Consider the following 22,457-nt stretch of genomic DNA (forward strand, 5'->3'; position numbering starts at 1 on the left):
TACATTCTAAGTATATCTACAAAATTAACAACAATAAATTCAATAAAACTAACATTTATTTTTTACATTTTTTGGTTCTTCGTTTTGGTAATTGATCCTCTGGAATATCTTGAAATGGGGAATTCTCAAACTTATAAGTTTCTTCAGTTATTTTTACAGCTAAAATATTTTAAAAAAAAATCATATTCAAATTAAAATACATTTTATTTAAAACATTATTAAAACAAAGTTTAATTTTACCATAAACATTTGGTTTAACTTCCCGTGCTTGAATAACTGATTCTCTTAATTCTTTATTCACATCTTTGGCTAATTTTAACAACTAGAAAAAAAATAAATATATATATAAATTTATTTAGAGCTAATTTAAATTAGCCGCCATATTATGTACGTAAACAGATTTTTCCGTAGCGCCATCTATCTAAATAATGCTGTTGTTATTGTTAATTGCGACTTAATTTAAATGTGATACAGGCTTTAGAATTCAATAAAATTTCCTGTCAAATTTATTTAAAATTGATAACAAACCTCGTTTATGGATTCTTCATTAGACACATGTTTCTTTTGCTTAAATTCTAAATTAATTTTATCACGTCCAGCATTTAAAGCTCTTAAATCTCCATCGAATACTTGTTGTCTAGTGCGATGTAACATTTTGAAAATTTTTAGTACCTACATAGATGTAAACAGGGTGTGTTTATTGTAAAGAAAATCCATTAATTTTCATTTAAAAACGTACCTCTGAACGTGAAGAACTCATTTTTAATTAAAGCAAATAAAATTAAAATTTTTTAGATGAATTTAGTCTTAATTTAGATAAACTTTTGTATTTTATTTAAGTTAAGTTGGTTGCACGTATTTAATGGTTCGCGCATGTTGATAGTTGATCTGTCAAATCCGTGTGGTTTTTTCAAGTATTAAAAAATTTCTAAAAATCGTGTTTTTCTTATCAATGTTTTCGTTTTGAATTGGGTGCCAATAAGGGCAACAAATCCAAATGATAAAATAATTGATTTTTTAAAAGATAATACGTAGTAAGTTCTTTATCTTATATTTTACGAATGGTAATTATATTGCTTGATCTGTTTGCGAATTCTTATCAATAAGTTCTGAAAGTACATTTTTTTTTCTTTCGATTCTAGTCTTATTATCGTAATATCAAAGGACGACCTTCAATAGCACATTATACAGATATGGGGGGTAAAGGTAATAATCGTAAAAGGGGTGAAGGAAAATTAAATCAAAGTGCAAATGATTCGAAAAGTTCTGATTCATCGTCTGGTAATGATTTAGAACGTTCACACAATAACAGTGAATTTCAAACAACGGAAGATAATTCTTTTAAACTTGCAACGGATATCAGTAGTTTATCAACCAGTGGTTAGTGTACAATTATCTGGGGGTTTTCACCTTTAAAAACATGGGCATACAGAGTTCCCTACGGTGACCGCCCATTAGAAGTTTATGGAGAACCAGACATAATAGAAATCTGAAAATTGGTATTCTAACTTCTAATGGTCGGTCACCGTGGGACACTCTGTATACAAGGTAAACTTTTGGAAACATGGAGGTAAAATGTCTTCTGATTGCGCCTTCTTATATCTCAAAAACGGTGAGTTTTGCTGAAAATTGTCAATGATCAAAAAGTGAAAATATCATACGATTTTCACATCAAATTTTTCAACAGAAAAATGCGCCATCTATGAGCATCATTTTGAACCATAAATTAAAGATTTCTGTAGAAATGGTAAAAATACAATTCATGACCATCTGTTCCGATATACTTAATGAATGAAGAGTTTTACATTTAATAAAAAAATAATTTAAAACTGTACATATATTTTACCTGTGCAAAACAATCCCTATTTCCAGTGTTGTGGAAGGGGGGTTTTCCTTGGTATCCAGACGGATACCAAGTTAGTTAACAATAAATGTTTCCAAAAGTTCACCTTGTTTTTTTTTAGAGAGCTTTTGTGGGAATAATTTTATAATAACTGTTTTAGGGGGGTCAATATCAACATCAACACCGATCTACGATCGAAATGACAGTAGGGGGGCGATTAAAAAACGTGGCGGCACTGTGATTCAAACACCAAACCGACAAACACCGAACAGGTCACCACTTAAAAAATCAGAATCGAAAACTTATCCGAATGATTCAAATTTGGGGGGTTATTTTAAACGAATTTTTCTGGTCGTATGTTGTTTAGTGGGTATATATTTATGTTTTTCTTTTATGGGACGAACGTGCGACTCAGATAAAGTAACGAAATTAATTTCGATGGATGAGTTAAAATTGAATTTAGAAAAATCATTCGATAAACTTAAATTAAAATTTACGTTGAAAGATGAATACATTTGGGATGATTTGATGAGCGGCATTTTGGATGTGATTGATTTAAATCGTCAAGCGATTTTTTTACTTATTTATTCAGGTAAGATATCCATTATTGGGGCCCTACAAAATGAAAATATCATTTTACATGAGGAAAAAGTTAAATAACAAGTTGGAACACCGATCGGTCGAGTTGGGGGTTCTAGCAGCTAAAATCACGGAGTCTTCCTCCTTCAAAATAAACTGCCACCCGAAGACGTGACGTCTCCGAATAATAGATATGTTTTTAAGAAGATTAAATAAATTATAGGATTCTGTCGAGGCTAGACAATATGCAGAAAGTCCACAGCTTTTGAACTAGGATTTCTCTCAGAATTGATGGATCCAAGGTTTTGGATTCAAATATTCTAACATGTATGGAGGTTTCACCGTCCTCCATACAAATCCGAATTGAAAAAAAGCTTGGAGTGTCCTAACTCGATCTTATGGTGTGTTATGTGATTTTTAGTGAACAGACAAATTTATTCTCCTCCCATGAATATACGAAACTTTCTGTACATCATTGAATCCGCCATTTTCATGTACAGAAAGTTTCGTATATTCATGGGAGGAGAATAAATTTGTCTGTTAGCTTCCGTTCGCTAAAAATCACATAGAATCTTCATTAAATCATTTTCTAGTGTAATATTTCTTTGTAATTATTCTTGATATACTAATTAATACTTGATTATTCTCAGATAATGGAAATACTGTACGAAAACTATCAGAAGCTGTAGCTAAAATAGCTGCAGAAACTATTAAATCAGATAAAAATATAGAAGCAATTGTAATGAACTCACAACATTTAAATATCGAACCATATCGAACAGATCATGGTAAATTGATTACAAAATATCGTGATGAGTTAGAAGAACATGGAGTTCTTATCGTTCACGATTTACATTTAGTTGAAGCGAACGTGGCCAGAGCGTTTCATACAATCTGTGATTCATACAATCCAATAGTGGAACAATCTGTTATTATATTTACAATGCAAGTTGATAGTTTAACAAATGGGAAAGCAACGGAAATTGGTGAGAAACGATTGACTCAAGTATGGTCCAAGGAATTGGATATTGATGTTTTACAAGCGTTGGTCACACGACTCACCGTTAATGTTTTAAAAATTCAATAAACAAACTCCAAAAAAAAAAAACAAAAAACATTTTGCTGGGCCCATAACCGGTTGTTGAGATGTTATCGCCGAATGATTAATTGTATTTTTTAATCATTTTCAAAATGCCATCATACTTTATTTGATGCATTTATAAATAGGCGACGTATTTCGAATCATACGAAAAAAATATGGCATAATGATTTTTGATTTCTACTTTTGAAATATCTTGGTGTGACAGCTCAAAACTTGACCAAAATATCTGTCACACTCAGTAATAAATAAAAAAAAATCGTGGCCTAGTCCATATTGTATCTATCGTTAAATAATATTGATTCATATGCGAAATTTCGAAATCCGTGTAAGTGCAGTTTGACTGTGACGGGCTCCAGGACTATTATTGTAATATAAATTAATAATAATTATTAAATTAAATAAATTACGTTATCATAATATTGTTTTTTTAAATAAAGTTGAAAGTTATTTGTGATAATATTTCATAAAAAATGTATAAAATTATTTTATAATATTTTTTTTTTTAAATTTGATACTTTGTAGTGAAGAAAATATAAAAAAATAAATTATAATTTTAAAATTCATTTCAGTCGAAAACTTGAAATAATCACAAATACAAAATACATCCAAGTGCCATCTGTGGTAAACATACTGAACTAATTATTAATATCGACCGTAATGCCATCTATGGTAAACCGGCTGAACTAAAATAATTTGGTTGGTGGTGCCATCTATGGCGAATGTGTTGAACTAATATATTTCGACGTTGGTGCCATCTATGGTAAAACTGTTGAACTACCGTTTATTTCGGCGGTAGTGCCATCTATACTAAACCGATTGAACTAAAATTAAGTAAAACCGTGGTGCTATCTACGACGAATATGTTAAACTAATAATTATTTCGACTGTTGCGTCATCTATGCTAAAACTGCTGAACTAACATTTATTTCGACGATGGTGCCATCTATGGTAAAACTGTTGAACTACCGTTTATTTCGGTTGTGGTGCCATCTATACTAAATCGGTTGAACTAAAATTATTTATTGCTTAGCTATAAATAAATTCTTTAAAAATATTTTATTTTATTCGAATTAAAAAATTATTTACACAAAAAATTATAAAATAAATTAACAAGAAAAACAAAATTCTTTTCGAATTAACGAATACGATATAGACGCGTTGGTACAATTATTAGAAGAAAATCTATTTTCACATTTCTCCAAAAATTTTTACGACCATTTAAAATATATATTTTTGCTTTTCATATGAAAACTGATCAAACTTGATTGAATTCCGAATAAGAAAACAATTGATTGAGAAGTGGTTTTTAAATTAAAATCCATGCTCGTCATCGTCATCATCTTGAGTACCATCCTCCTTGAACGTTGGTAATCGTGTTTGGAGTGTGATGTGTTCGTCAAACTTGGTAAAGATTTGACCAATACTCACATAAAAATGTTCTGAGTCATTCATGTACGATGTGACCGTTTCTTTTAGAACATCGTACGCTTCTTGTAGCTGGCATGTTATTAACGGTCCTAGAAATCATCAAACAATTATTAATCAAAGTTCTGAATGGGTGTCCCCTCTAAAAGGTCTGTCTATTATACACCTCAAAGTAAATGGTTTAAGGCAACATTGCCTTTAAAACTAAGCTGCTTTGTATGAAGGCTTATTTTCAAATCGTTTTTTGTAACCCAAACTTTTTCTTCCGCTCTATCTGTCTGTGAAATAAATAAATGTATAAGATGTATAAAAACTTACGTTTCTCGATTTGATTGACATCAAAGATATGAATAAAATAATTTAATTGTTTATATAAATTCATCTCATCGTACTCCTTGTACATCAAACCATTCTTACACACACAAACTGGATAACGATGCCGTGCTAGTTTACAGGGTGGCACACGTGTTGAATATGTACAGGATGGATCATCACATACATATTGTGTATAATAATATTGTAATATATATTTACGTATTTGTAATATTAATTGATTCTGTATTGATTTTAAATATGTGATTGGTTTCATATCACATTTTATATTTTGACATCCATCTAATATATATTTATAAGTTTCTGTTTTTTTATCGATTGTTATCGGTTCAGTTATTATATTTTTATGGTTGCATGAAACACATTTAAAAATAAAACTTTTTGCACCGATAAATAAATTTTTATTAGCGGTCGAAGTGGAACAACCATCTGAGTCCGATATTTGGGTTTTATCGTTAGGTTTTAATACTTGTTTAAATGTTAAACCTAAAAAAAAAAAAGGATTCTCTATATATTATAAATGCGAAAGTAGGGATGTTTGTTTGTTTGGTACGTTTTCACGCGAAACTGTACAGTAATATAGCTCATACATCAAAATAACACATGAGCTATAATTTAAAAAAATTAAATTTAATCTGACATTTACTTTTTTAAATGTTTACAGAAATCTGTAATTTATGGTTCAAAATGATGATCACAGATGGAGTTGATCTATAATCATCATTTTGAACCATAAACATTTAAAATAGTAAATGTCAAACGATTCATGGCTAACTTTTCTGACATATTCAATGAATTATGACTATTTTACATTGAACAAAATTGAAAACTGTATATATCAAGAGTAGAGTGGAGTGGGAGTGAAACGTCCGGAAATGAAGCTAGTTTAAAATAAAATTCAAACATTAAAACCCCGACAAGCACAGAATCACGTTCTAAAAAGAGTATGAAAACAAATAATTGACTGTGATCACAACAAATATGGCCCCCAAGGTATCTTGTGTCCAGGGCGGACAAAAGAGGAACGCCCAGGAACAAAATATATATACTTGTTCTTATTTAATTCCAAGAGACGAGATGTATATTTCCCGCCCTGGGCATTAAGTACCTTGGGGACCACTTTGATTGTGATATTCGTGTTCAGAGGCACTAAAAACTTCCGAGTAAGAAGTTTCGACGAAATGTGTTGTATATTCTCGTAAAACTCCAAGAGACAAGATGTATACTGCTCGCGTTGAGCACTAGGTACCTCAGGGGCCATTTTTGTTATGATATTCCAGTTCGGCGGCTCCAAAAATTCCCAAATAATCAAATTAACTCATCACTTTTGTTCACAAAGTTTGTCGCGTTCCGTCTTACTTCTCACAAAATCGACGGTTGATCTGTTTTTAACCCCTCAAATCAAAAAAAGGAATGTTATAAGTTTGGCCGCTATGTGAGTGTGTCTGTCTGTGTGCCTGTGGCATCGTAGCGCCTAATCGAATGAACCGATTTTGATTTTCTTTGTTGTTCTTAGCTTTAAGGTGCAAGTTTAGTAATCCGTACTCGAAAAATTTGTTGGGAGTTTTTTAAATTTTGTAAAATTGCTTCAAACAAAATGATTGCTAAATACAAACCTTCAAGCCCCAAACAATTCGCAATCTGTTCAGATTGTATATAATCGATCGGTTCACATAATCGATTCACCAACGGGAACACTTGTTGCAATAAATAATATTTGATATCGATTTTTAACTTGGTGTTCGTTTTCAGCTCATCGATATGGTAACCACGTTGCATCGCTTGTCGATCGGTACCATCGTCACAGATCACATACGATACCATATCACCTTGACGTAAACGTTTCGCATGAATTAAATTATATCGCACGGCAACTTGAACATGTGGCAATGCTTTCATATCAGCATAAGCACCTGGTGCTTTTGTTAATTGTTTGGTGATGGCTAAATCCGTGATTGGTATCTCATTCTGTTCTAATTTCACACGTAATGTTGTTAGATGCGTGAAGATGGCCTTCATGCGAGTATCTTCATCGTGGTCGCATAGTAGGTTATCTAAGATGTATTTACCGGTTTTTGCAGCTAGTTGACACCAATCACGTCGAACAATATCCAGACCTAGTTAATCGAAAAAGAAATTTTAAGAAACACTTTTAAAAAGGGACTAAAACAGGATAATCCAACCTTTAATTTCCTGTTGGTACACCAAATTTCCACGTTTATCCTTGCTAACAATCCGTGCTGCGTATTTCTTCTTCTTAAGCAACAACAAATATTGAAAGACCCCATCAATATCCAATTCGATTTGCTTGTAATGTTGATTGACCTCACGTTTAATTTTAATGCCAATTTTAAAGACTTGTTCGTAATCCCGTATATTCGTATTGATCATCAAACTGTCCGTATCGCCGTAGATCACTTCGTAACATAATTGTTTCACTAAAACTTGTGTATTTTGTAGGATCTCACGACCCAGTTCAGTGATCTTCGAGGCTAATCGTTGTGCATAGAATCGTGATTTACTGTAGCCCAAACAACCGTACATACTGTTCGCAGTTAATTTTAACGCTAGCTGTTTAATATTATATTTCATGTATAAATCTGAACTCACATCGACTTTTTTCATTAAAGTTTTCACTTCACGTCGTGAATCCACTAGTTTTTTGATTTCTTTTGGTAAAATTCTCATTTCAACATTATCTGCACCAGGTGTAAATCGTAAACCTACAATATTAATCAAGCATATTAATATTAGTCGTATGAAATTTGATCCAGAAATATCAGACTCCTTGTCAGTTAATTTTTATGGGAGTTGGTGGAAAATGTTTGTATTTGAGTGTACTCATCATGAGTAGTGGACAAATATGCGCAGTGGGACGCAATTCCTCAGAATAACACATGAGCTACAATTGAGCTACAACACCTGAGCGGTTTTCTACTTTCGGACACCACATTCTCTATTATTAACAATTCGATTATATATTTTGGACGATTCTATGAATTTTTTTATTCTTGGCATTTTTTACACAAGCTCATCGTTTTTGAAATATAATCGTTTAAAAAAAAGTACGAGTTTTTGTCGAAAATTCGTTATTTTGTGGTTATGGGTCAAAAATTTGATTTTATATTTTGAACCAGTCTAAAAACTTTTTGATTTTTCAAATTTTACAACAAATCTCACCGTTTTTGAGAAAAAAAACTAAAGGTTTTTGCTGAAAGTTTTTTATTGAAGAAAATAAAGATTATTTTGTGGTTCTGGTCAAAAATTTGATGTGAAATTCGTATTGGTTATATATTTTGGACAATTCTAAACACTCGTTTTCGATATAGTCTCTGGATGACCGAGCTTTACTCATTATTTATTTTAAATGAAACCTAGCTACATCGATTTTTCGCGCCAAAAAATTAATGGAGAGTGTTCTTAGCTATGTTTCAAAGTGCGAGTTTAGAGTTCCATACCCGGAAACACTAAAAAAAGTAGGCATTGATCCTCAAAATAGGTTCAGTTTGGAGATAGCTCTAAAGAAAAAGGTAATTTAATGGAGAGTGTTCTTAGCTATGTTTCAAATGCGAGTTTAGGGTTCCGTACACGAAAAATTGGTCGGAGTTTTTTTTTAAATTTTTCATATAATTTTATATTTTTAAACCCCGAACTATGTGTGTGCGTCTGTCTGTCTGTGGCATCGTAAACGAATGAACCGATTTCTGTTTGTTTTTTGTTTTATTGGAAAGGTAATTTGATGGAGAATGTTCTTTGCTATGTTTCAAGCGCGAGTTTAGGATTCCATATCCGAAAAACCAAATGAATTGACGATGACCTTCAAAATCGATTTAGTTTGGAGATGGCTCTAAGTAAAAAAAATAATTTAATGGAGATTGTTCTTAGTTATGTTTCAAGTGAGAGTTTAGGATTTCGTACTCGAAAAATTTGCCGGGGACTTTTTAAATTTTGTACATTTTATGAGTATATTTTTTTGGAATTACCCAAATTTTCTCAACAACCTCCGAAATTTCCAGCCATTAGAATTCACTATCAAATACTACAATTGGCTCTAGACTGCTATCATTAAAAGTAAAATATATTTGTATAAACTTACCCTCATTAACGACAAATCCATCATCACCACCAAGTGGTTCTGATCCCGTCGTCTTCGTCTTCGGATCAGTCGGTTCCGTAAAACAGATATTATATTCTTGGATAATACTTGGATACAACGAATTAAAATCCATCAACAAAATATACGTATTATAAAAACCAACTTTCGGTTCCAGTACCAAACCTCCCGCATATTGTGGTTTCTTTTTACCCACTTTCGATGTATCCGTTGTCGCTACGTTTTGTTCGAAATCATCAACCATCACTTGTTTATATTTATCCGGGACAATATAATTATTTTCGGTGAATGCATGCAATAATAAATATTCGTTACGTTCCGAACGACCTCCTAGAAGTGTTTTCGATAAAATAAACCCGGTTATATTTGTAATTTGTACCGCTAACGGGAGTGCATTCAATTCGTAAACCATTTTCAGTATACATGACGTATCTCGCATTGTCCATGCGATTAATTTCCGTAAACCATTCGATACTTCATAGAAATTTCGTATTTCATCTTGTTCGAGTTCATAACATGCAGCGGTATCATCCATTTTTAAAATATTCGAACATAACGTTGGTAAATCGTAACTACGCGATTTAATTAATTCTTTAGCGGATATTTTTAAATCGCAAACTAATCGTCCCGCACATAAATCTTGTTGGATGTTCTTAACACGCTGTGGCATCGTTTTTAAACGTAATTTACCAAATAACGACCAATTACCGATTTTTAAAACGGATAAACGATGAAAGAGTACATCCAGCTGATAGCCAACTAAATCGTGACCGATTATTAAATCGGCATCGTTCTTTAAGAATTGTGTTAGAAAATAATTTAATAGGGCACGTTCTGAATCACATTTTTGTACTTTTGTTGCTTTGTACGTTTTAAATAATTCTAGATGATCGAAACTCCAGGATACTCCAGTTGGTCGGGATAAAACTGCAAATTAAATAAATATTCATTAAGATTCCAGAAAATGTGGACAAAAGAAAGGCAAGTTTTCAATTCTAACTTAGAACTTCTCACCCCCTCTCGGACCGTATTTTTATACGGATGAGTCAAGAATTGGGGATTCATGGACCAAAAATAACGGAATCGATTTTTCATTAATCAGCAATTTTGAGAATTTATTTACATGTTCTCCTAATATTAATTTAAGAACTTTTGTACGAAATTTGTTGTTTTTAGCCACAGGTTATGGGCTCTACAAGAGCGAAGCTAGTTATTAGTTGTTACTTACCACAAAAATGATTCTCATACATTGGTTCTGGCGCTGATTTATGAATTTCATATTTACTGTGCGTCAAACATGAAATCATAACAATTTCAGTTTGATTAGTGCTCGGATTCAATGTGGTACGGATTGTAAGAGCCGCTAGCACCAACGGAGGTGGTGCTAATTCCATGTTGGTGATGGTAACATTACGCATATTACAACGATATTCCATTTTGCACCAGGATATTTGTTTATTCTCGCATAGTTCTGCGCCCTCAATATCCAACCAACATGGTCCCTTAATTTTACGATCAAGTAAAAATATTTCTAAAAAATTTGTATCTGTTCCAAAAATATGTTGTATTGTTTCACCCGCCATATTTTCTTTCGGTATTCGTCCACCATCGGCCTAAATCAAAAATGTTTATTGCATACAAAAATCGAATTTAGTCAAAATTTACAGCCCCCCAAAGAAAAGTGGCGCACTTTAGATGTGATAATTGTCTATTTTACTTTTATCTGCGAATAATTCGATCTTAGAAATTCGTTTAAAGACCAATTTAAAATTTTTTTTAAAGAGAAATAAAAACAAGCTTTTGCTTATTTTTTAGTTTTTTTCTGGTACGGGATCCTAGACAAGGACACTCTCCATTAAATTACAACTAAAAATTGGTGATGATCTTCCAAATCGGCCCAGTTTGGAAAAGGTTTTAAGGAAAAAAGGCAATTTAATGGAGAGTATTCTTAGATATGTTTCAAATGCGAGTTTAGGGTTCCGTAGCCGAAAAATTTTTCGATGGTTTTTGTAAAATTTTTGTAAATTTGACTTGTTAACTGTATTTTTAAATAAAAATTTACCGGATATCGAACTTCTAAATATTCAGCTTCCGTTGGAACATCTTGTACATCAAAACAATAAAATTTATTTGTTGGCTTCGAACGAAATTGATGACCTTTTGCAAATTTTTTATTAAATTCATTATAAACATCGATCATTGTGACTTCTTCATCTGTAAATGTGTTCGATCTCATATCGTAATGCTACAAAACAAAAAAACCAAATCAATTAATCACAATCATGTAAGTACACTTTGCGTCACAAAATTTGCACTGAGCAAATGAAAAAAAGGTGCCATACTTTTTACATGTGTGTTCGACTTACATATTTTCGAGGTAAAACGTATAATTTTCGTTCAATATTTTCAACTTGTACACAACAGCTGACCCAAGAATTAGAACTCTTTAAAAATATTTTACCAAATAGAAACACGTTTCCTGGTTTTGATTGTATCTCATGTGCATCCCACCAAAAAAACCGTAAAATCTGTAACCGTAAAAAACAAAATCAAATTTGAAACATTTAAATGGGAATTTTCTATAGTTTTTTTTTAGTATGTACTTGTTAATTCAAGTGTACAGAAGAGACCCAGGTGATTGGGAAGGCGAAATCGACTTTTAAGAAAGGTCTAGAGTCTCTGGTCATTGAATAAACCGATGAAATTCGACCTTTCTACCTTTGAAGTTAAAAAGAATTCTTTTCTCCTGATTTTTTCTTGATATTTAGTTGTCCCTCGAAGTGCACAGAAGGGATCCAAGTGATTAAACAGACGGATTCGTTCTTTAAAAAAAAGTCTGGTGTCTCTTGACCAGTGAAATTCGAATTTTCTACCTTTCAAGTCATTCAGAATGTTTTTCTTCTGGTTTCTTGGTACAGAAGAGACCTAGGTGATAGAACAGACGGATTCGAACTTTTTTTTTACTACTTTACGTGGTTGAATATCAGCTTCTCTGATAGTTTCAGAGGCACTTGATGTTTTCAGTACGGATATGCCATATAAAATTTTCCTAGAATCAACTTACCTTCTCACCATGAGAATTTTCCACCATCAAAGAATCCATACTGTTGTTGGTATCAGTTTCACTTTGTTGATCCAAATTTTTATGATTTTCCTGTTGTTGTTTCATTTGATTTTCCTCCCATTCAGTGAAAAATTTATCATCACTAAAGATATCTTTAGTTTTCGTATCGATTTTCGCTGTTTGACCATTAAGATCAAGATTTTCTTTATCATTCGATCGCATCTTGTTGGTTTCTACGCCACTGACTGCATTTATTAAATCTGTATCCATTTGCATGTCATCATCATCGAATGCCGCTTCCAAAATGGTCATATCTTCTTCTTGTGAATTGATTTGCTCGATCTTTGGTAATGCATCTTTCGTTTCATCCAGATCCATTGATTCGACATCTTCAATGATGGCTGAATCTTGAGATTGAGATTGAGATGTTGTACTAATTATTGGAGAGTCCATTTGTTTCGATTGCGTTTCATTTGCTTTGATTTTTGTAATTCGTGGTGGACTATCGTCACGAATAACTATTTTTGGTGAACTTGTTAGTTCTTGGAACTTCGTAACGGTTGATGTTTTCTTAATCGGTAGTTTTGATGTGCTTATTGTTTTGATTTCACCCAGAAGATCGTTTAAAAGATCATCTTCATTGATATTATGTTCCTGGTGCAAAATAAAAAGAAGAAATGCGATTTTTTAAAGGTTTTTTAGGATTAGTTACTGATTTTCTGACTTACTTTTTTCGATTTTTTATTAGGCATGCTTGAAAACATAGTCTGTATGCTTCCTTTTCCCGTTACTGGAGTATCCACATTTCGAGAAATTTTCTTTTTCTTGCCTTTATCTTTTCTAGCTGCTTCAATTGATTCTGCATCCAAATCGTCATCAAATATTTCCCGTCCATCTTCCACATATCCAGATCCATCTGAAAATAACATTTATTAATACAATCAACAAGCCCGAAAAAAAGTGTGGAAAGTGGAAAAAATCGAATTTCACTTGTTTTGGAACAATAACGGCAAAATTATGTACTAAAAGCGTGATTTGATTGTCCCCTACTATTACTACGAATCCGTGTAATTCTACATCGGGTTCGTAATCAGCGCGGAACCAAAATACCTCTTAGAGCACAATTTAACCTTTGATAAACTTGACCAAAAATGGCACGATTTTTTGAAGACGTGCCAGAATTTGCCGTTTTTGTGCCAAAAAAAGTGAAATTCTTTGTCATAAATGACGTAATTCGTTAAATCTGGCATCGAATTCTTTTATATAAAAACCTTTCGGGTCAAAAATGGCACAATTTATGGAATACATGATAGAGTTCCAGTAATCTGACATCGGTTTTGTATTCAACGACCAAAAATACCCAATTTTAAGCCAAAATAAGTGGACCTATTCGTTGTGTGCGTCATAGTCATGGTAGGGACAATAAAATTGATGCCAGCGCTTCCAGTGAAAAATTTTGGCGATAAAGGAGGCTGTTATGACTAATTTGCAGTTCTTTACATGTAAATGTTATAGTAAATGTCAAATTAAAATTATTGAAAAACATTAAATAATTAAAGTTAATGCATTAAAAATTGTGAAAATAAGAAATCAAATTGCACAAATATTATTTTTTAAATCTAAATTATCATAATTATTTATTTAAATTTGTGAGATAATAATATTAAATTTTCAATGTAAGTCATAAATGCAATCCATACAATTATATATGCATCCATACAAGTCTATAATTAAAGTAGTGTATCGTTACCATGGAAATGCCTTCAATAAAACTCACACATGATGCGAATAACCACGTTACAAAAAAAAATCGATGCTCTTTTCTAACTTTTCCTATTTTCCTTGTAATATTAGTTGGAAAATGAAGTAGAAAGGAAAATAATTTAAAAGTTAAATAAAAATAAAGTTAGTGTAGTTACTTACCATCATCAACAATCCAATCTTCATCTTGACGTTGCCAAACTTTTTGTTCGTATTCCTTCTGGTCAACGGTATCATAAACATTTTCTAAATCTTTAACTTCATATTTATGTTTAACACCTTTCTCTTTTAATTGTTTTAATCGTTCTAATGCTGCACCACGTCCATGTTTATCGGTTTTTTGTCTTTGAGATCGTTTATCTAAAAAAAACAAACTCAAACTTTACTCTTTTTCTTAAAAACATTACATTATTTATTTTATTTCATACTTTCTGGTGTATCCATTTAAAAAAAATTAAATATGTTTCTCTTTTTGATTAAACTTAAAATAATATTTATTTTTAAAACTTAATTAAATTGAAATGGAATTGAATAAAACTTTTCACAGATGTGTTTTTGGCGGTAAAATAATACTTTAAAAACATGTCATTCATGACAACTTAAAAAAAACCAGTCAGGTGCGAGTTAGACTTGACGGGAGATGAAGGGTTCCGTACCATCTTCTAAGATAAAACACTATGTACTTGTTAAATATTAAAAGTATTCTTAAAAAAATTAAATATTGCTATTATTTTAAAAGGTTTTTAAGGACTGTTTTTAGTGTAACTAAAAAAAATTTAAAAACGTTTTTTATTTTATTAACTAATTATTAAGCTTTGTATATTTTACTCCTTTCTTTAGATGTAATTTCATGATGGCGCCTGACAATGGCTTTGAACGTCAAATTAGTGTTCCACCGAGCTGAAAATAAATAATAGTTCAAAAAAACTAAAAAATAGGAAATCATTTGTGAATAAAGTTGTAATTTCATGTATTTTCACGCTTGACGCTGGCTTTGATCGACAACCTAGCTGAAAAAAATAGAACTATGTGAAGTGTCAAATTTAAAAGATGTAACTTCATGATGACGCTGGCTCTGAGGGTCAAATTAGGAATCCACCCATCTGAAAAAAAAAGAACTATGTCCAGCGTTAAATTGTAAAAAGGAGCGACAAAAAATAAAGAAGTTTATTAATCCATAACCTCATTTTTAATTAGACACCACATGTCGTAATGATTAACAAGTAATATACTCACTGTCAGAAAAAATGCTACAGTTAAAACATTCTAAGCGTACTCATCATATGTTATGTTATAATAGTAACACTTATAATGTTTTAAAACGAGCACTTTTTCTGACATTGAGATACATCCATAATAGGTGATGAATATGATTATCAATTGGAAATGGCAATCAATTAAAAATACAAAAATTTTATGTTAAACCATTATTCTTGTTTTATTAAAACATTAAAAAATGTATATTATACATTTATTTATCCAGTACTCTCAAAATTAATCCTGATAATAAAAAAATAGGATATACTGATTTTCTATGATAAACAGTCAGTTTAGGCCATTCTGTCTGATGGAATTACAATTTGACGCTCAAAGCCAAAGTCAAGTGTCATGATGAAATTAAATCTTTATAAACAACATTGAAGTTTTAAATATCTAATATAAATAGTTTAGATGATATTGATAACTGGGAATTGCAACTCGTCAACTGACGATAGCAATTCGTACTAATTAAAATCAAAAGTAGACCCGAATTCAGTAGGTACAATTTCAACTACCAGATGGAAATACTTATACTTACCATTTGTTAAGGCCAATAAAAATATCCAAATTAAAATCTGGCGATAAAAATTTGTACTATTAAATATGAAGTGAACCGCTTTTTCAGTAGTTTCAAAAATACACTCGAACCAGGATTGGAACTCGGATTCATGTCAAGCGCCCTACCAATTAGACTATTCGAGTTCTAGACACGAATGCAATTTTGATGCAATTGATTAATACTTATCAATTATCAATAGTAGCTTGCAAATAAAATGGTTCAGTAATTTATTTGAATGTAAACACGGCTTTACATCGTAGTTGTAGTTTAAGTAGATGTTATTCTTCATTAAAAAACTAAAACAGTATCGCTTACAAAACAGACTTAAAATTTTCTTTCATAGAATCAAGCAAAGGAGGTGAGTTGTTGGTTATGTGTGTTTAATAAATAATCTTCAAAAATCTAAATAAATAAAAATAAATCTAATCAAAAATGATTCATTAATTAATTTATAAATCAAATATAATTCGATTGTTAATTATATTTTAGTTTAATAATTACATAAAACATATTTTAGTGAAAAGTGATTGTAACGTGTTCATATTGTTTTATAGGAAGCTAAAATGGGACGTGTTATTCGAGCACAACGTAAAGGTGCGGGATCAGTTTTCAAATCCCACACGAAAAGGAGGAAAGGAGCACCAAAATTACGTTCCTTAGATTTCGCTGAACGACATGGATACATTAAAGGTGTTGTCAAAGATATCATCCATGATCCAGGTCGTGGTGCACCCTTAGCCGTTGTACATTTCAGAGATCCATACCGGTTTAAAACACGTCGTGAATTATTTATTGCTCCAGAGGGCATGTACTCTGGACAATTTTTATACTGTGGAAAAAAAGCTAACCTACAAATTGGTATGTGTTAAACCCTCTAACCCTTAAATTGTGATTAATTTTTGTTTTTTTGGGTAGGAAATGTAATGCCTGTTGGAACTATGCCAGAAGGTACAATTGTATGTAATTTAGAAGAAAAAACTGGTGACCGAGGTCGGCTAGCTCGTGCCTCTGGAAACTATGCTACAGTTATCGCACACAATCCAGATACGAAGAAAACTCGAGTTAAGTTACCATCTGGTGCAAAGAAAGTGATTCCATCAAACAATCGGGCTATGGTCGGTAAGTGTTTTGTGCTTTTTGTCCCGTTTTTCGTATTTTTTTAAAACATTTTATCCAGGTATCCAGGAAATAAAGGTATTTGATCCAGGAATCGATTCATTGCGATGGAAAATATTTAGCCTCAAAAATTTTGTCTGAGGTGTTTTAAATTTTGTAAATTTAACTTTTTCGGGGGTTATTCAACAATTTTGGGTAAATCTTTTCAGTCCGTTTTTGTCGTAAACTGTACGATTTGCGAAAAAAAATGTTAATTTTTAAAATAAATAACAACTAGGCCATGCTTAATGTTTGCGTAAGATATGCGCCTGCACTTGTCAACTTAAAAAAAGGACACCCTGTATAATAAGAAGGTTAGGTTAGGTTCGAGTGGCTGTCCTGGGGTGGGACAAACTTAGACCATAGGGTCCGTTGTGATACCGAAAAAGTGTTGTTCCATCCCCGGCCACTACTCCATGAACCATTTAGAGCTGTTTAAGAACAGTAGGAGGGCTTTGACGTCGACTGACTTTATGTCGGAGAGGTCGTCAAAGAGAGGCTGGTTCAAGTAAGTCCATGTCCCCATGACAAGAGCTGGGCAGTGACAGAAAAGATGAGACATTGTCTCCTCCTCGTCATCACTGTGACAGCTCCTGCAGTAGTCGTGATACACTGCCAGGCCTAAGCGTTAAGCATGCTTACCTCCCAGCCAGTGTCCTGTGATAGCCGCAACAACTTTGCAGGCCCTTGGAAGTGATATGAGAACTTCGGAACGCCTGCGATTGTACTCAGACCATATCTGTCTTGTAGTACCATAAGTACGTTCTTCCTTCCATCTAAGATTGGCCTTTTTCAGAATATCCTCTTTCAGGAGTAACCTACAGTTCGCAAATGGAACTCCCGGGTATTTATTGATGCTTGTGTAATAAGAATGTATTATTTAATAAAACACCCTGTATATGAATATAACTTTGTTGAGTACACTCAGACAAAACATTTTTGATCAGCCCCTGATTGATAGTCGATTACTGGGTCAAATAATCTTTTTTTCCCACGACTTGGGTCAAATTTTAATCGTCTGGCGTAGACTTAAATTGTTAAATATGATGAATGCTAGTGAATTACCTACAAATCTGAAAGGTTTTGAAGAATTTTATACTAGAGGCTCTTTCTGATGAATTAATATAAAGAATCAATCCCCCCCACGACATCATGAGGATGATTTATTTTTGTTGTTTTTTTTTTTGGTAAGGTATTGTTGCTGGAGGTGGACGTATTGACAAACCAATCTTGAAGGCTGGTCGTGCTTATCATAAATACAAGGCAAAGAGAAACTGCTGGCCTAAAGTACGTGGTGTTGCTATGAACCCCGTTGAACATCCCCATGGTGGTGGTAACCATCAACACATTGGTAAAGCATCGACAGTTAAACGTGGTACATCTGCTGGTCGTAAAATTGGTCTTATTGCTGCTAGACGAACTGGTCGTATTCGTGGTGGAAAGACTGACGCTAAGAAAGAAGATTAGAACTAAACTAAAAAGTTTTAGTCAAAATTGTATTCTTATGTATTTTTTAATTATTATTATTCCAATAAATATAATTTTGACTATTTATTTATTTATTTTTATTTTCCATCAAGGAAAATTATGCCTCGAGTCCTTAAAATATACTGCCCCGCAAAAAAAGTAGAGCATTTAAAATGAAAAATATTTGGATCTTAATGAAATATATTTGTCGGAGGCATCATCTCCTGGTCTATCCGGTGAATTTAGCAGAAAAGGGATAAAATTGTAGCGCAGGAGCTGCGTTAGCTAAGCGAATTTCTCTCAGAGATTGAAAAAATAACGCACTTCTTGGAATACTGCATTTTGAAATTTTCTTTAAGAATTTTTATTTCGACAACTAAGGGTTTAGAGAAAAAAAACACTTAAAGTACTTTTTTGTCTAAATACCAAAACCCTTCTGGTTACTAAATTTTATTCAAATCGGACTTAATTTGCGACCGATAAATACATGTATATCTATAAATTTTAACGATGGTCATTTCCGACATCTAGTAGATAAGATCGATTAATATTTGAAGGAAATTTTCCAAAATTCCACCATTAGTACAAAAGCAATAGCTCTATTTCCTACGGAAATTCGCTTATAAAAACACAAGATAAAAAATAACATACAAAATTAATTTTTATTGAATTGAACTAAACAAAATTATTTAGAATCCCAGTCTGGTTCAATAATGTTATTCCTTAAAACTGGTGCTGGAATACGAACAGGAATCGGAACTTCCCATGATGGTTCACTAATTGATAAACCTAAAAAACACATCTCTTTTATTATTCCTTTTAGCCGGGGTTGTAGAAAAATGTGGACTCTAATCGTCTGGAAGCAACGGTAAGTCAAGGCATACATTTTTAATTAACTGGAAGAAATGGGAGCTTTGAAGGGGAGGGGAAAATTGCACCTTTCCGATTTAAAAAAATTATTTCTTAGACTCCAGTTTTTCCAAAGTATTTTTTCTTAAATGCTAATTTTTTTATATCCTGTTTATATCAAGGTATATTAAGTTTAATCCCAAGCTAGCAATACCTAGAAATATTAATGCTACGAACAAAATTTTTGTATAGGTGTTCATTAAATCACCTAATTAGTCCATTTTCGGTTGTCTGTCTGCCCGAAAAACGAAAAGAGTAAACTAAATTTTTTATAGATTGCTCAGAATCATGAAGGTTATAAAGAAGGAGAACGATCGCTATAGAAAATATTGTCCCCGAAATATGGATAAAATAAGTGAGGCGCTGCGACCGCTAAGTAGTATCAATAAAAGCGGGCTGTTGTGCGCTAATTTGAAATGATATATCAATTTGTACATTATGCAACTAACTTCATCTACTTGTACTCATAAACAGCTAACTTCGCAGATACTACTTCTTGATGACAGCGCGGCTGGTGGCTGAAAAATGAACTATAAATTATACAAATTTTCAGGGACAGACGCTCTAATGCTTTAACACGTAGCGATCGTTCTCGTTCTTTATAACCTTCATGCTCAGAATGTAAAAAGTGAGGTTATGTTCGTAAATGAGCAACATGGGTCAATTGGATCTTGGAAAACCGTTAGAAAACAAAAGTTCAAATGTAAAAAAAAATTTAGAATAAAAAGATAAACAACTTGTGTTTGAAACTAAGCAGACTTTTTAGAACTACAAACCTGGACCACTTGGTAAAATATTAGTAACATGCAACCAATACAGGGTGTGCGCTAAAACACATGCAAAACGTTTCATATTATGATAATTAAAATAGATTTTCTGTTTTTGTGGCCAAATGAATATGAGGCCTTGTTGTTTCGGTGAATCTTTTTGTTTGCGTGCTTTCTTTCTAGCACATCGGACTGGATATCGATTCTCCATTAGCAGTCTTCTAAGATGAGCATTACTTGTATTCGATGTATCACCATCGCTCGATCCTTCACAATGATAACCATAACCAGTCCCATGACCTCTCATAATTATAGTTTTTAAACTTGTCCGTGATGCCACACATAATTTTGATGGATAATTATTTGTCCTATTTTCTGTAACCATAATTTTTGATGATTGGGGGCCGATTCTCATCAATTGTATAATTTCTCAATTTCAAAAAGTGAAAATATTGTTTGAAAATTGAACATTATTTTTCTGTACGAAATAATTCTTGACAAATTTGATTTTTTGTGGTCCTAAATTATTCTGTTGTCAAAATTTTTTGGAATTTATACAGGATGCCCAGGAGTAACGAACGCCTTTGGAGAGATAGTTAATAAATAAATCAGAAAAACTAAATAATTTCCTGGCAAATTGGTATTTTCAAATTTAAATTTGATAAAAGTAACACCCCTGCTGTAATTAATTTTTCGAAAATGGGAAATCTAGGAAAAAAAGTCTTCTAGGAGAACTCTGAAATATTTATTTTTAAAGAGTTTCAATCTATATAATCATTTTCTGTCATTAAATGATTGATTAATAATTTATTTGATATATTCAGACTTTTTCAGAGATAGTTTTACTTTACATATTATTTTTCTGAATTACAAACTGTCTGAGTTCCAGAACCGATTTATTTTCTCAAGGACAAAACCGTGTTAAATAATCATAGTTTTAACCGAAACCAAACAGAATGTATTGTACGTTCGGGGTCCTGTATTCACATCGTGTGTGAGTTTTTTTGGAGACGTTTGCATGGTAACGGTACACTACTTTAATTATAGAATTGTATGGATGCATATATAATTGTATGGATTGCATTTATGACTTACATTGGAAATTTAATATTATTGTCTTACAAATTTAAATAAATAATTATGATAATTTACATTTGAAAAATAATATTTGTGCAATTTGATTTCTTATTTTCACAATTTTTAATGTATTAAGTTTAATTAATTAATGTTTTTCAATAATTTTAATTTGACATTTTCTATAACATTAACATGTAAAGAACTGCAAATTAGTCATAACAGCCTCCTTTATCGCCAAATTTTTTCACTGGAAGCGCTGGCATCGATTTTATTGTCCCTACCATGACTACACACACAACGAATTGGTAATAATAAAAATATGTAACTGTTCCAAATTCTAAACTTTTTAATTTTTCTTTCAATTATTTAAAAAAAATAATATTTCATTTGTAGCAATGATAGTGAAAATTTTTTTAATAAAATGACAGATAACAAAAATGGGGAAACCAAAAATTTTAATTAACATTTAACGATTTTAATTTTTAATTGTATAATTTATCATAGATATTGAAAAAATGTATCCATGAAAAAATGGAATTTAAAATGAAAATATATAGATTTTTACGAAGAAAATCTCAAAAAAAGGGGTGCTCAGCTCAAAAAAAGGGGTGCTTTATTTGCCAAAAAATTGAATTGAATTTGTTTTTTAGAATGTTTCACAAAACCGCTAGTTGAATAGTAATTAAGTTTAGTCCCAATTGTTTGTAACGCTTAAAATTATTAAATCATCTAATTAGTCCATTTCCGGTTGTCTGTCCGTCTTACACTTAAACGAAAACAGATATCAAGCTGAAATTTATGGCGTGTTCAAGACGTAAAAAGTGAGGTCGAGTTCGTAAATGAGCAACATAGGTCAATTGGGCCTTGGGTCCGTAAGACCCATCTTGAAAATCGTTAGAGATAGAACAAAAGTTTAAATGTAAAAAATGTTCTTTATATAAAAATAAACAACTTTTGTTTGAAACATTTTTTTGTAAACATCATAGTGTGTATTATATGGGAATATCAATTTCATGTATGTGCTATCAAAGAGTGGATATCT

At 32.0% G+C, this 22,457-nt stretch overlaps 5 protein-coding genes across 6 annotated transcripts; 2 read left to right on the top strand and 3 right to left on the bottom strand.

The window, feature by feature from the left end:
- Positions 1–37: 37 nt before the first annotated feature.
- Positions 38–862, bottom strand: LOC123290529 (complex III assembly factor LYRM7). Its single transcript, XM_044870754.1, has 4 exons — positions 740–862; positions 529–672; positions 241–322; positions 38–159 (listed from the first exon to the last, which is right to left on the bottom strand). The coding sequence occupies exons 1-4, from the start codon at positions 758–760 to the stop codon at positions 56–58; spliced, it is 351 nt and encodes a 116-aa protein (XP_044726689.1). The 5' UTR covers positions 761–862; the 3' UTR covers positions 38–55.
- LOC123290499 lies at positions 844–3,928 on the top strand. 2 transcript variants are annotated; one of them, XM_044870715.1, is made up of 4 exons: positions 844–1,064; positions 1,143–1,380; positions 2,004–2,435; positions 3,073–3,928. In XM_044870715.1, exons 1-4 carry the CDS (start codon positions 1,062–1,064, stop codon positions 3,507–3,509), a joined length of 1,110 nt encoding a protein of 369 aa, XP_044726650.1. In that variant the 5' UTR covers positions 844–1,061; the 3' UTR covers positions 3,510–3,928. The 2 variants fall into 2 exon arrangements, with proteins under 2 accessions (XP_044726650.1, XP_044726651.1); XM_044870716.1 differs by having other exon boundaries at positions 845–1,034.
- A 907-nt stretch (positions 3,929–4,835) lies between these two features.
- Positions 4,836–14,684, bottom strand: LOC123306081 (DNA polymerase alpha catalytic subunit). Its single transcript, XM_044887955.1, has 12 exons — positions 14,650–14,684; positions 14,384–14,581; positions 13,189–13,376; positions 12,461–13,114; positions 11,763–11,924; positions 11,459–11,641; positions 10,625–11,009; positions 9,379–10,323; positions 7,466–8,005; positions 6,899–7,399; positions 5,634–5,768; positions 4,836–5,041 (listed from the first exon to the last, which is right to left on the bottom strand). The coding sequence occupies exons 1-12, from the start codon at positions 14,663–14,665 to the stop codon at positions 4,836–4,838; spliced, it is 4,113 nt and encodes a 1,370-aa protein (XP_044743890.1). The 5' UTR covers positions 14,666–14,684.
- A 1,623-nt stretch (positions 14,685–16,307) lies between these two features.
- Positions 16,308–18,676, top strand: LOC123290513 (60S ribosomal protein L8). Its single transcript, XM_044870732.1, has 4 exons — positions 16,308–16,398; positions 16,595–16,898; positions 16,956–17,159; positions 18,388–18,676. Exons 2-4 carry the CDS (start codon positions 16,604–16,606, stop codon positions 18,660–18,662), a joined length of 774 nt encoding a protein of 257 aa, XP_044726667.1. The 5' UTR covers positions 16,308–16,398; positions 16,595–16,603; the 3' UTR covers positions 18,663–18,676.
- A 671-nt stretch (positions 18,677–19,347) lies between these two features.
- On the bottom strand, positions 19,348–20,776 carry LOC123306082. The gene is made up of 2 exons (XM_044887956.1): positions 20,348–20,776; positions 19,348–19,451 (listed from the first exon to the last, which is right to left on the bottom strand). The coding sequence occupies exons 1-2, from the start codon at positions 20,751–20,753 to the stop codon at positions 19,348–19,350; spliced, it is 510 nt and encodes a 169-aa protein (XP_044743891.1). The 5' UTR covers positions 20,754–20,776.
- Positions 20,777–22,457: the final 1,681 nt, after the last annotated feature.

The sequence above is a fragment of the Chrysoperla carnea genome, chromosome 1, assembly GCF_905475395.1.
Source record: "Chrysoperla carnea chromosome 1, inChrCarn1.1, whole genome shotgun sequence".
In the NCBI taxonomy this organism is placed as follows: domain Eukaryota; kingdom Metazoa; phylum Arthropoda; class Insecta; order Neuroptera; family Chrysopidae; genus Chrysoperla; species Chrysoperla carnea.

Bases quoted from the DNA above. Each gene is read 5' to 3' on its own strand.
- LOC123290529 (XM_044870754.1), bottom strand. From the start codon at position 760: ATGAGTTCTTCACGTTCAGAG. The intron at 323-528 runs GTTTGTTATCAA...TTTTTTTTCTAG, and splicing joins ATGAAGAATCCATAAACGAG to TTGTTAAAATTAGCCAAAGA. The intron at 160-240 runs GTAAAATTAAAC...AAAATATTTTAG, and splicing joins AGTTAAACCAAATGTTTATG to CTGTAAAAATAACTGAAGAA.
- LOC123290499 (XM_044870715.1), top strand. The intron at 1,381-2,003 runs GTTAGTGTACAA...TAACTGTTTTAG, and splicing joins CAGTAGTTTATCAACCAGTG to GGGGGTCAATATCAACATCA. The intron at 2,436-3,072 runs GTAAGATATCCA...GATTATTCTCAG, and splicing joins TTTTTTACTTATTTATTCAG to ATAATGGAAATACTGTACGA.
- LOC123290513 (XM_044870732.1), top strand. From the start codon at position 16,604: ATGGGACGTGTTATTCGAGCACAACGTAAAGGTGCGGGATCAGTTTTC. The intron at 16,899-16,955 runs GTATGTGTTAAA...TTTTTTGGGTAG, and splicing joins AAAAGCTAACCTACAAATTG to GAAATGTAATGCCTGTTGGA. The intron at 17,160-18,387 runs GTAAGTGTTTTG...TTTTTTGGTAAG, and splicing joins AAACAATCGGGCTATGGTCG to GTATTGTTGCTGGAGGTGGA.
- LOC123306081 (XM_044887955.1), bottom strand. The intron at 13,377-14,383 runs GTAAGTAACTAC...TGTTATTTTCAG, and splicing joins AGATTGGATTGTTGATGATG to ATGGATCTGGATATGTGGAA. The intron at 11,925-12,460 runs GTAAGTTGATTC...TTACGGTTACAG, and splicing joins AAAATTCTCATGGTGAGAAG to ATTTTACGGTTTTTTTGGTG.
- LOC123306082 (XM_044887956.1), bottom strand. From the start codon at position 20,753: ATGAGAATCGGCCCCCAATCATCAAAAATTATGGTTACAGAAAATAGG. The intron at 19,452-20,347 runs GTTTGTAGTTCT...TGTGTTTTTTAG, and splicing joins TATTTTACCAAGTGGTCCAG to GTTTATCAATTAGTGAACCA.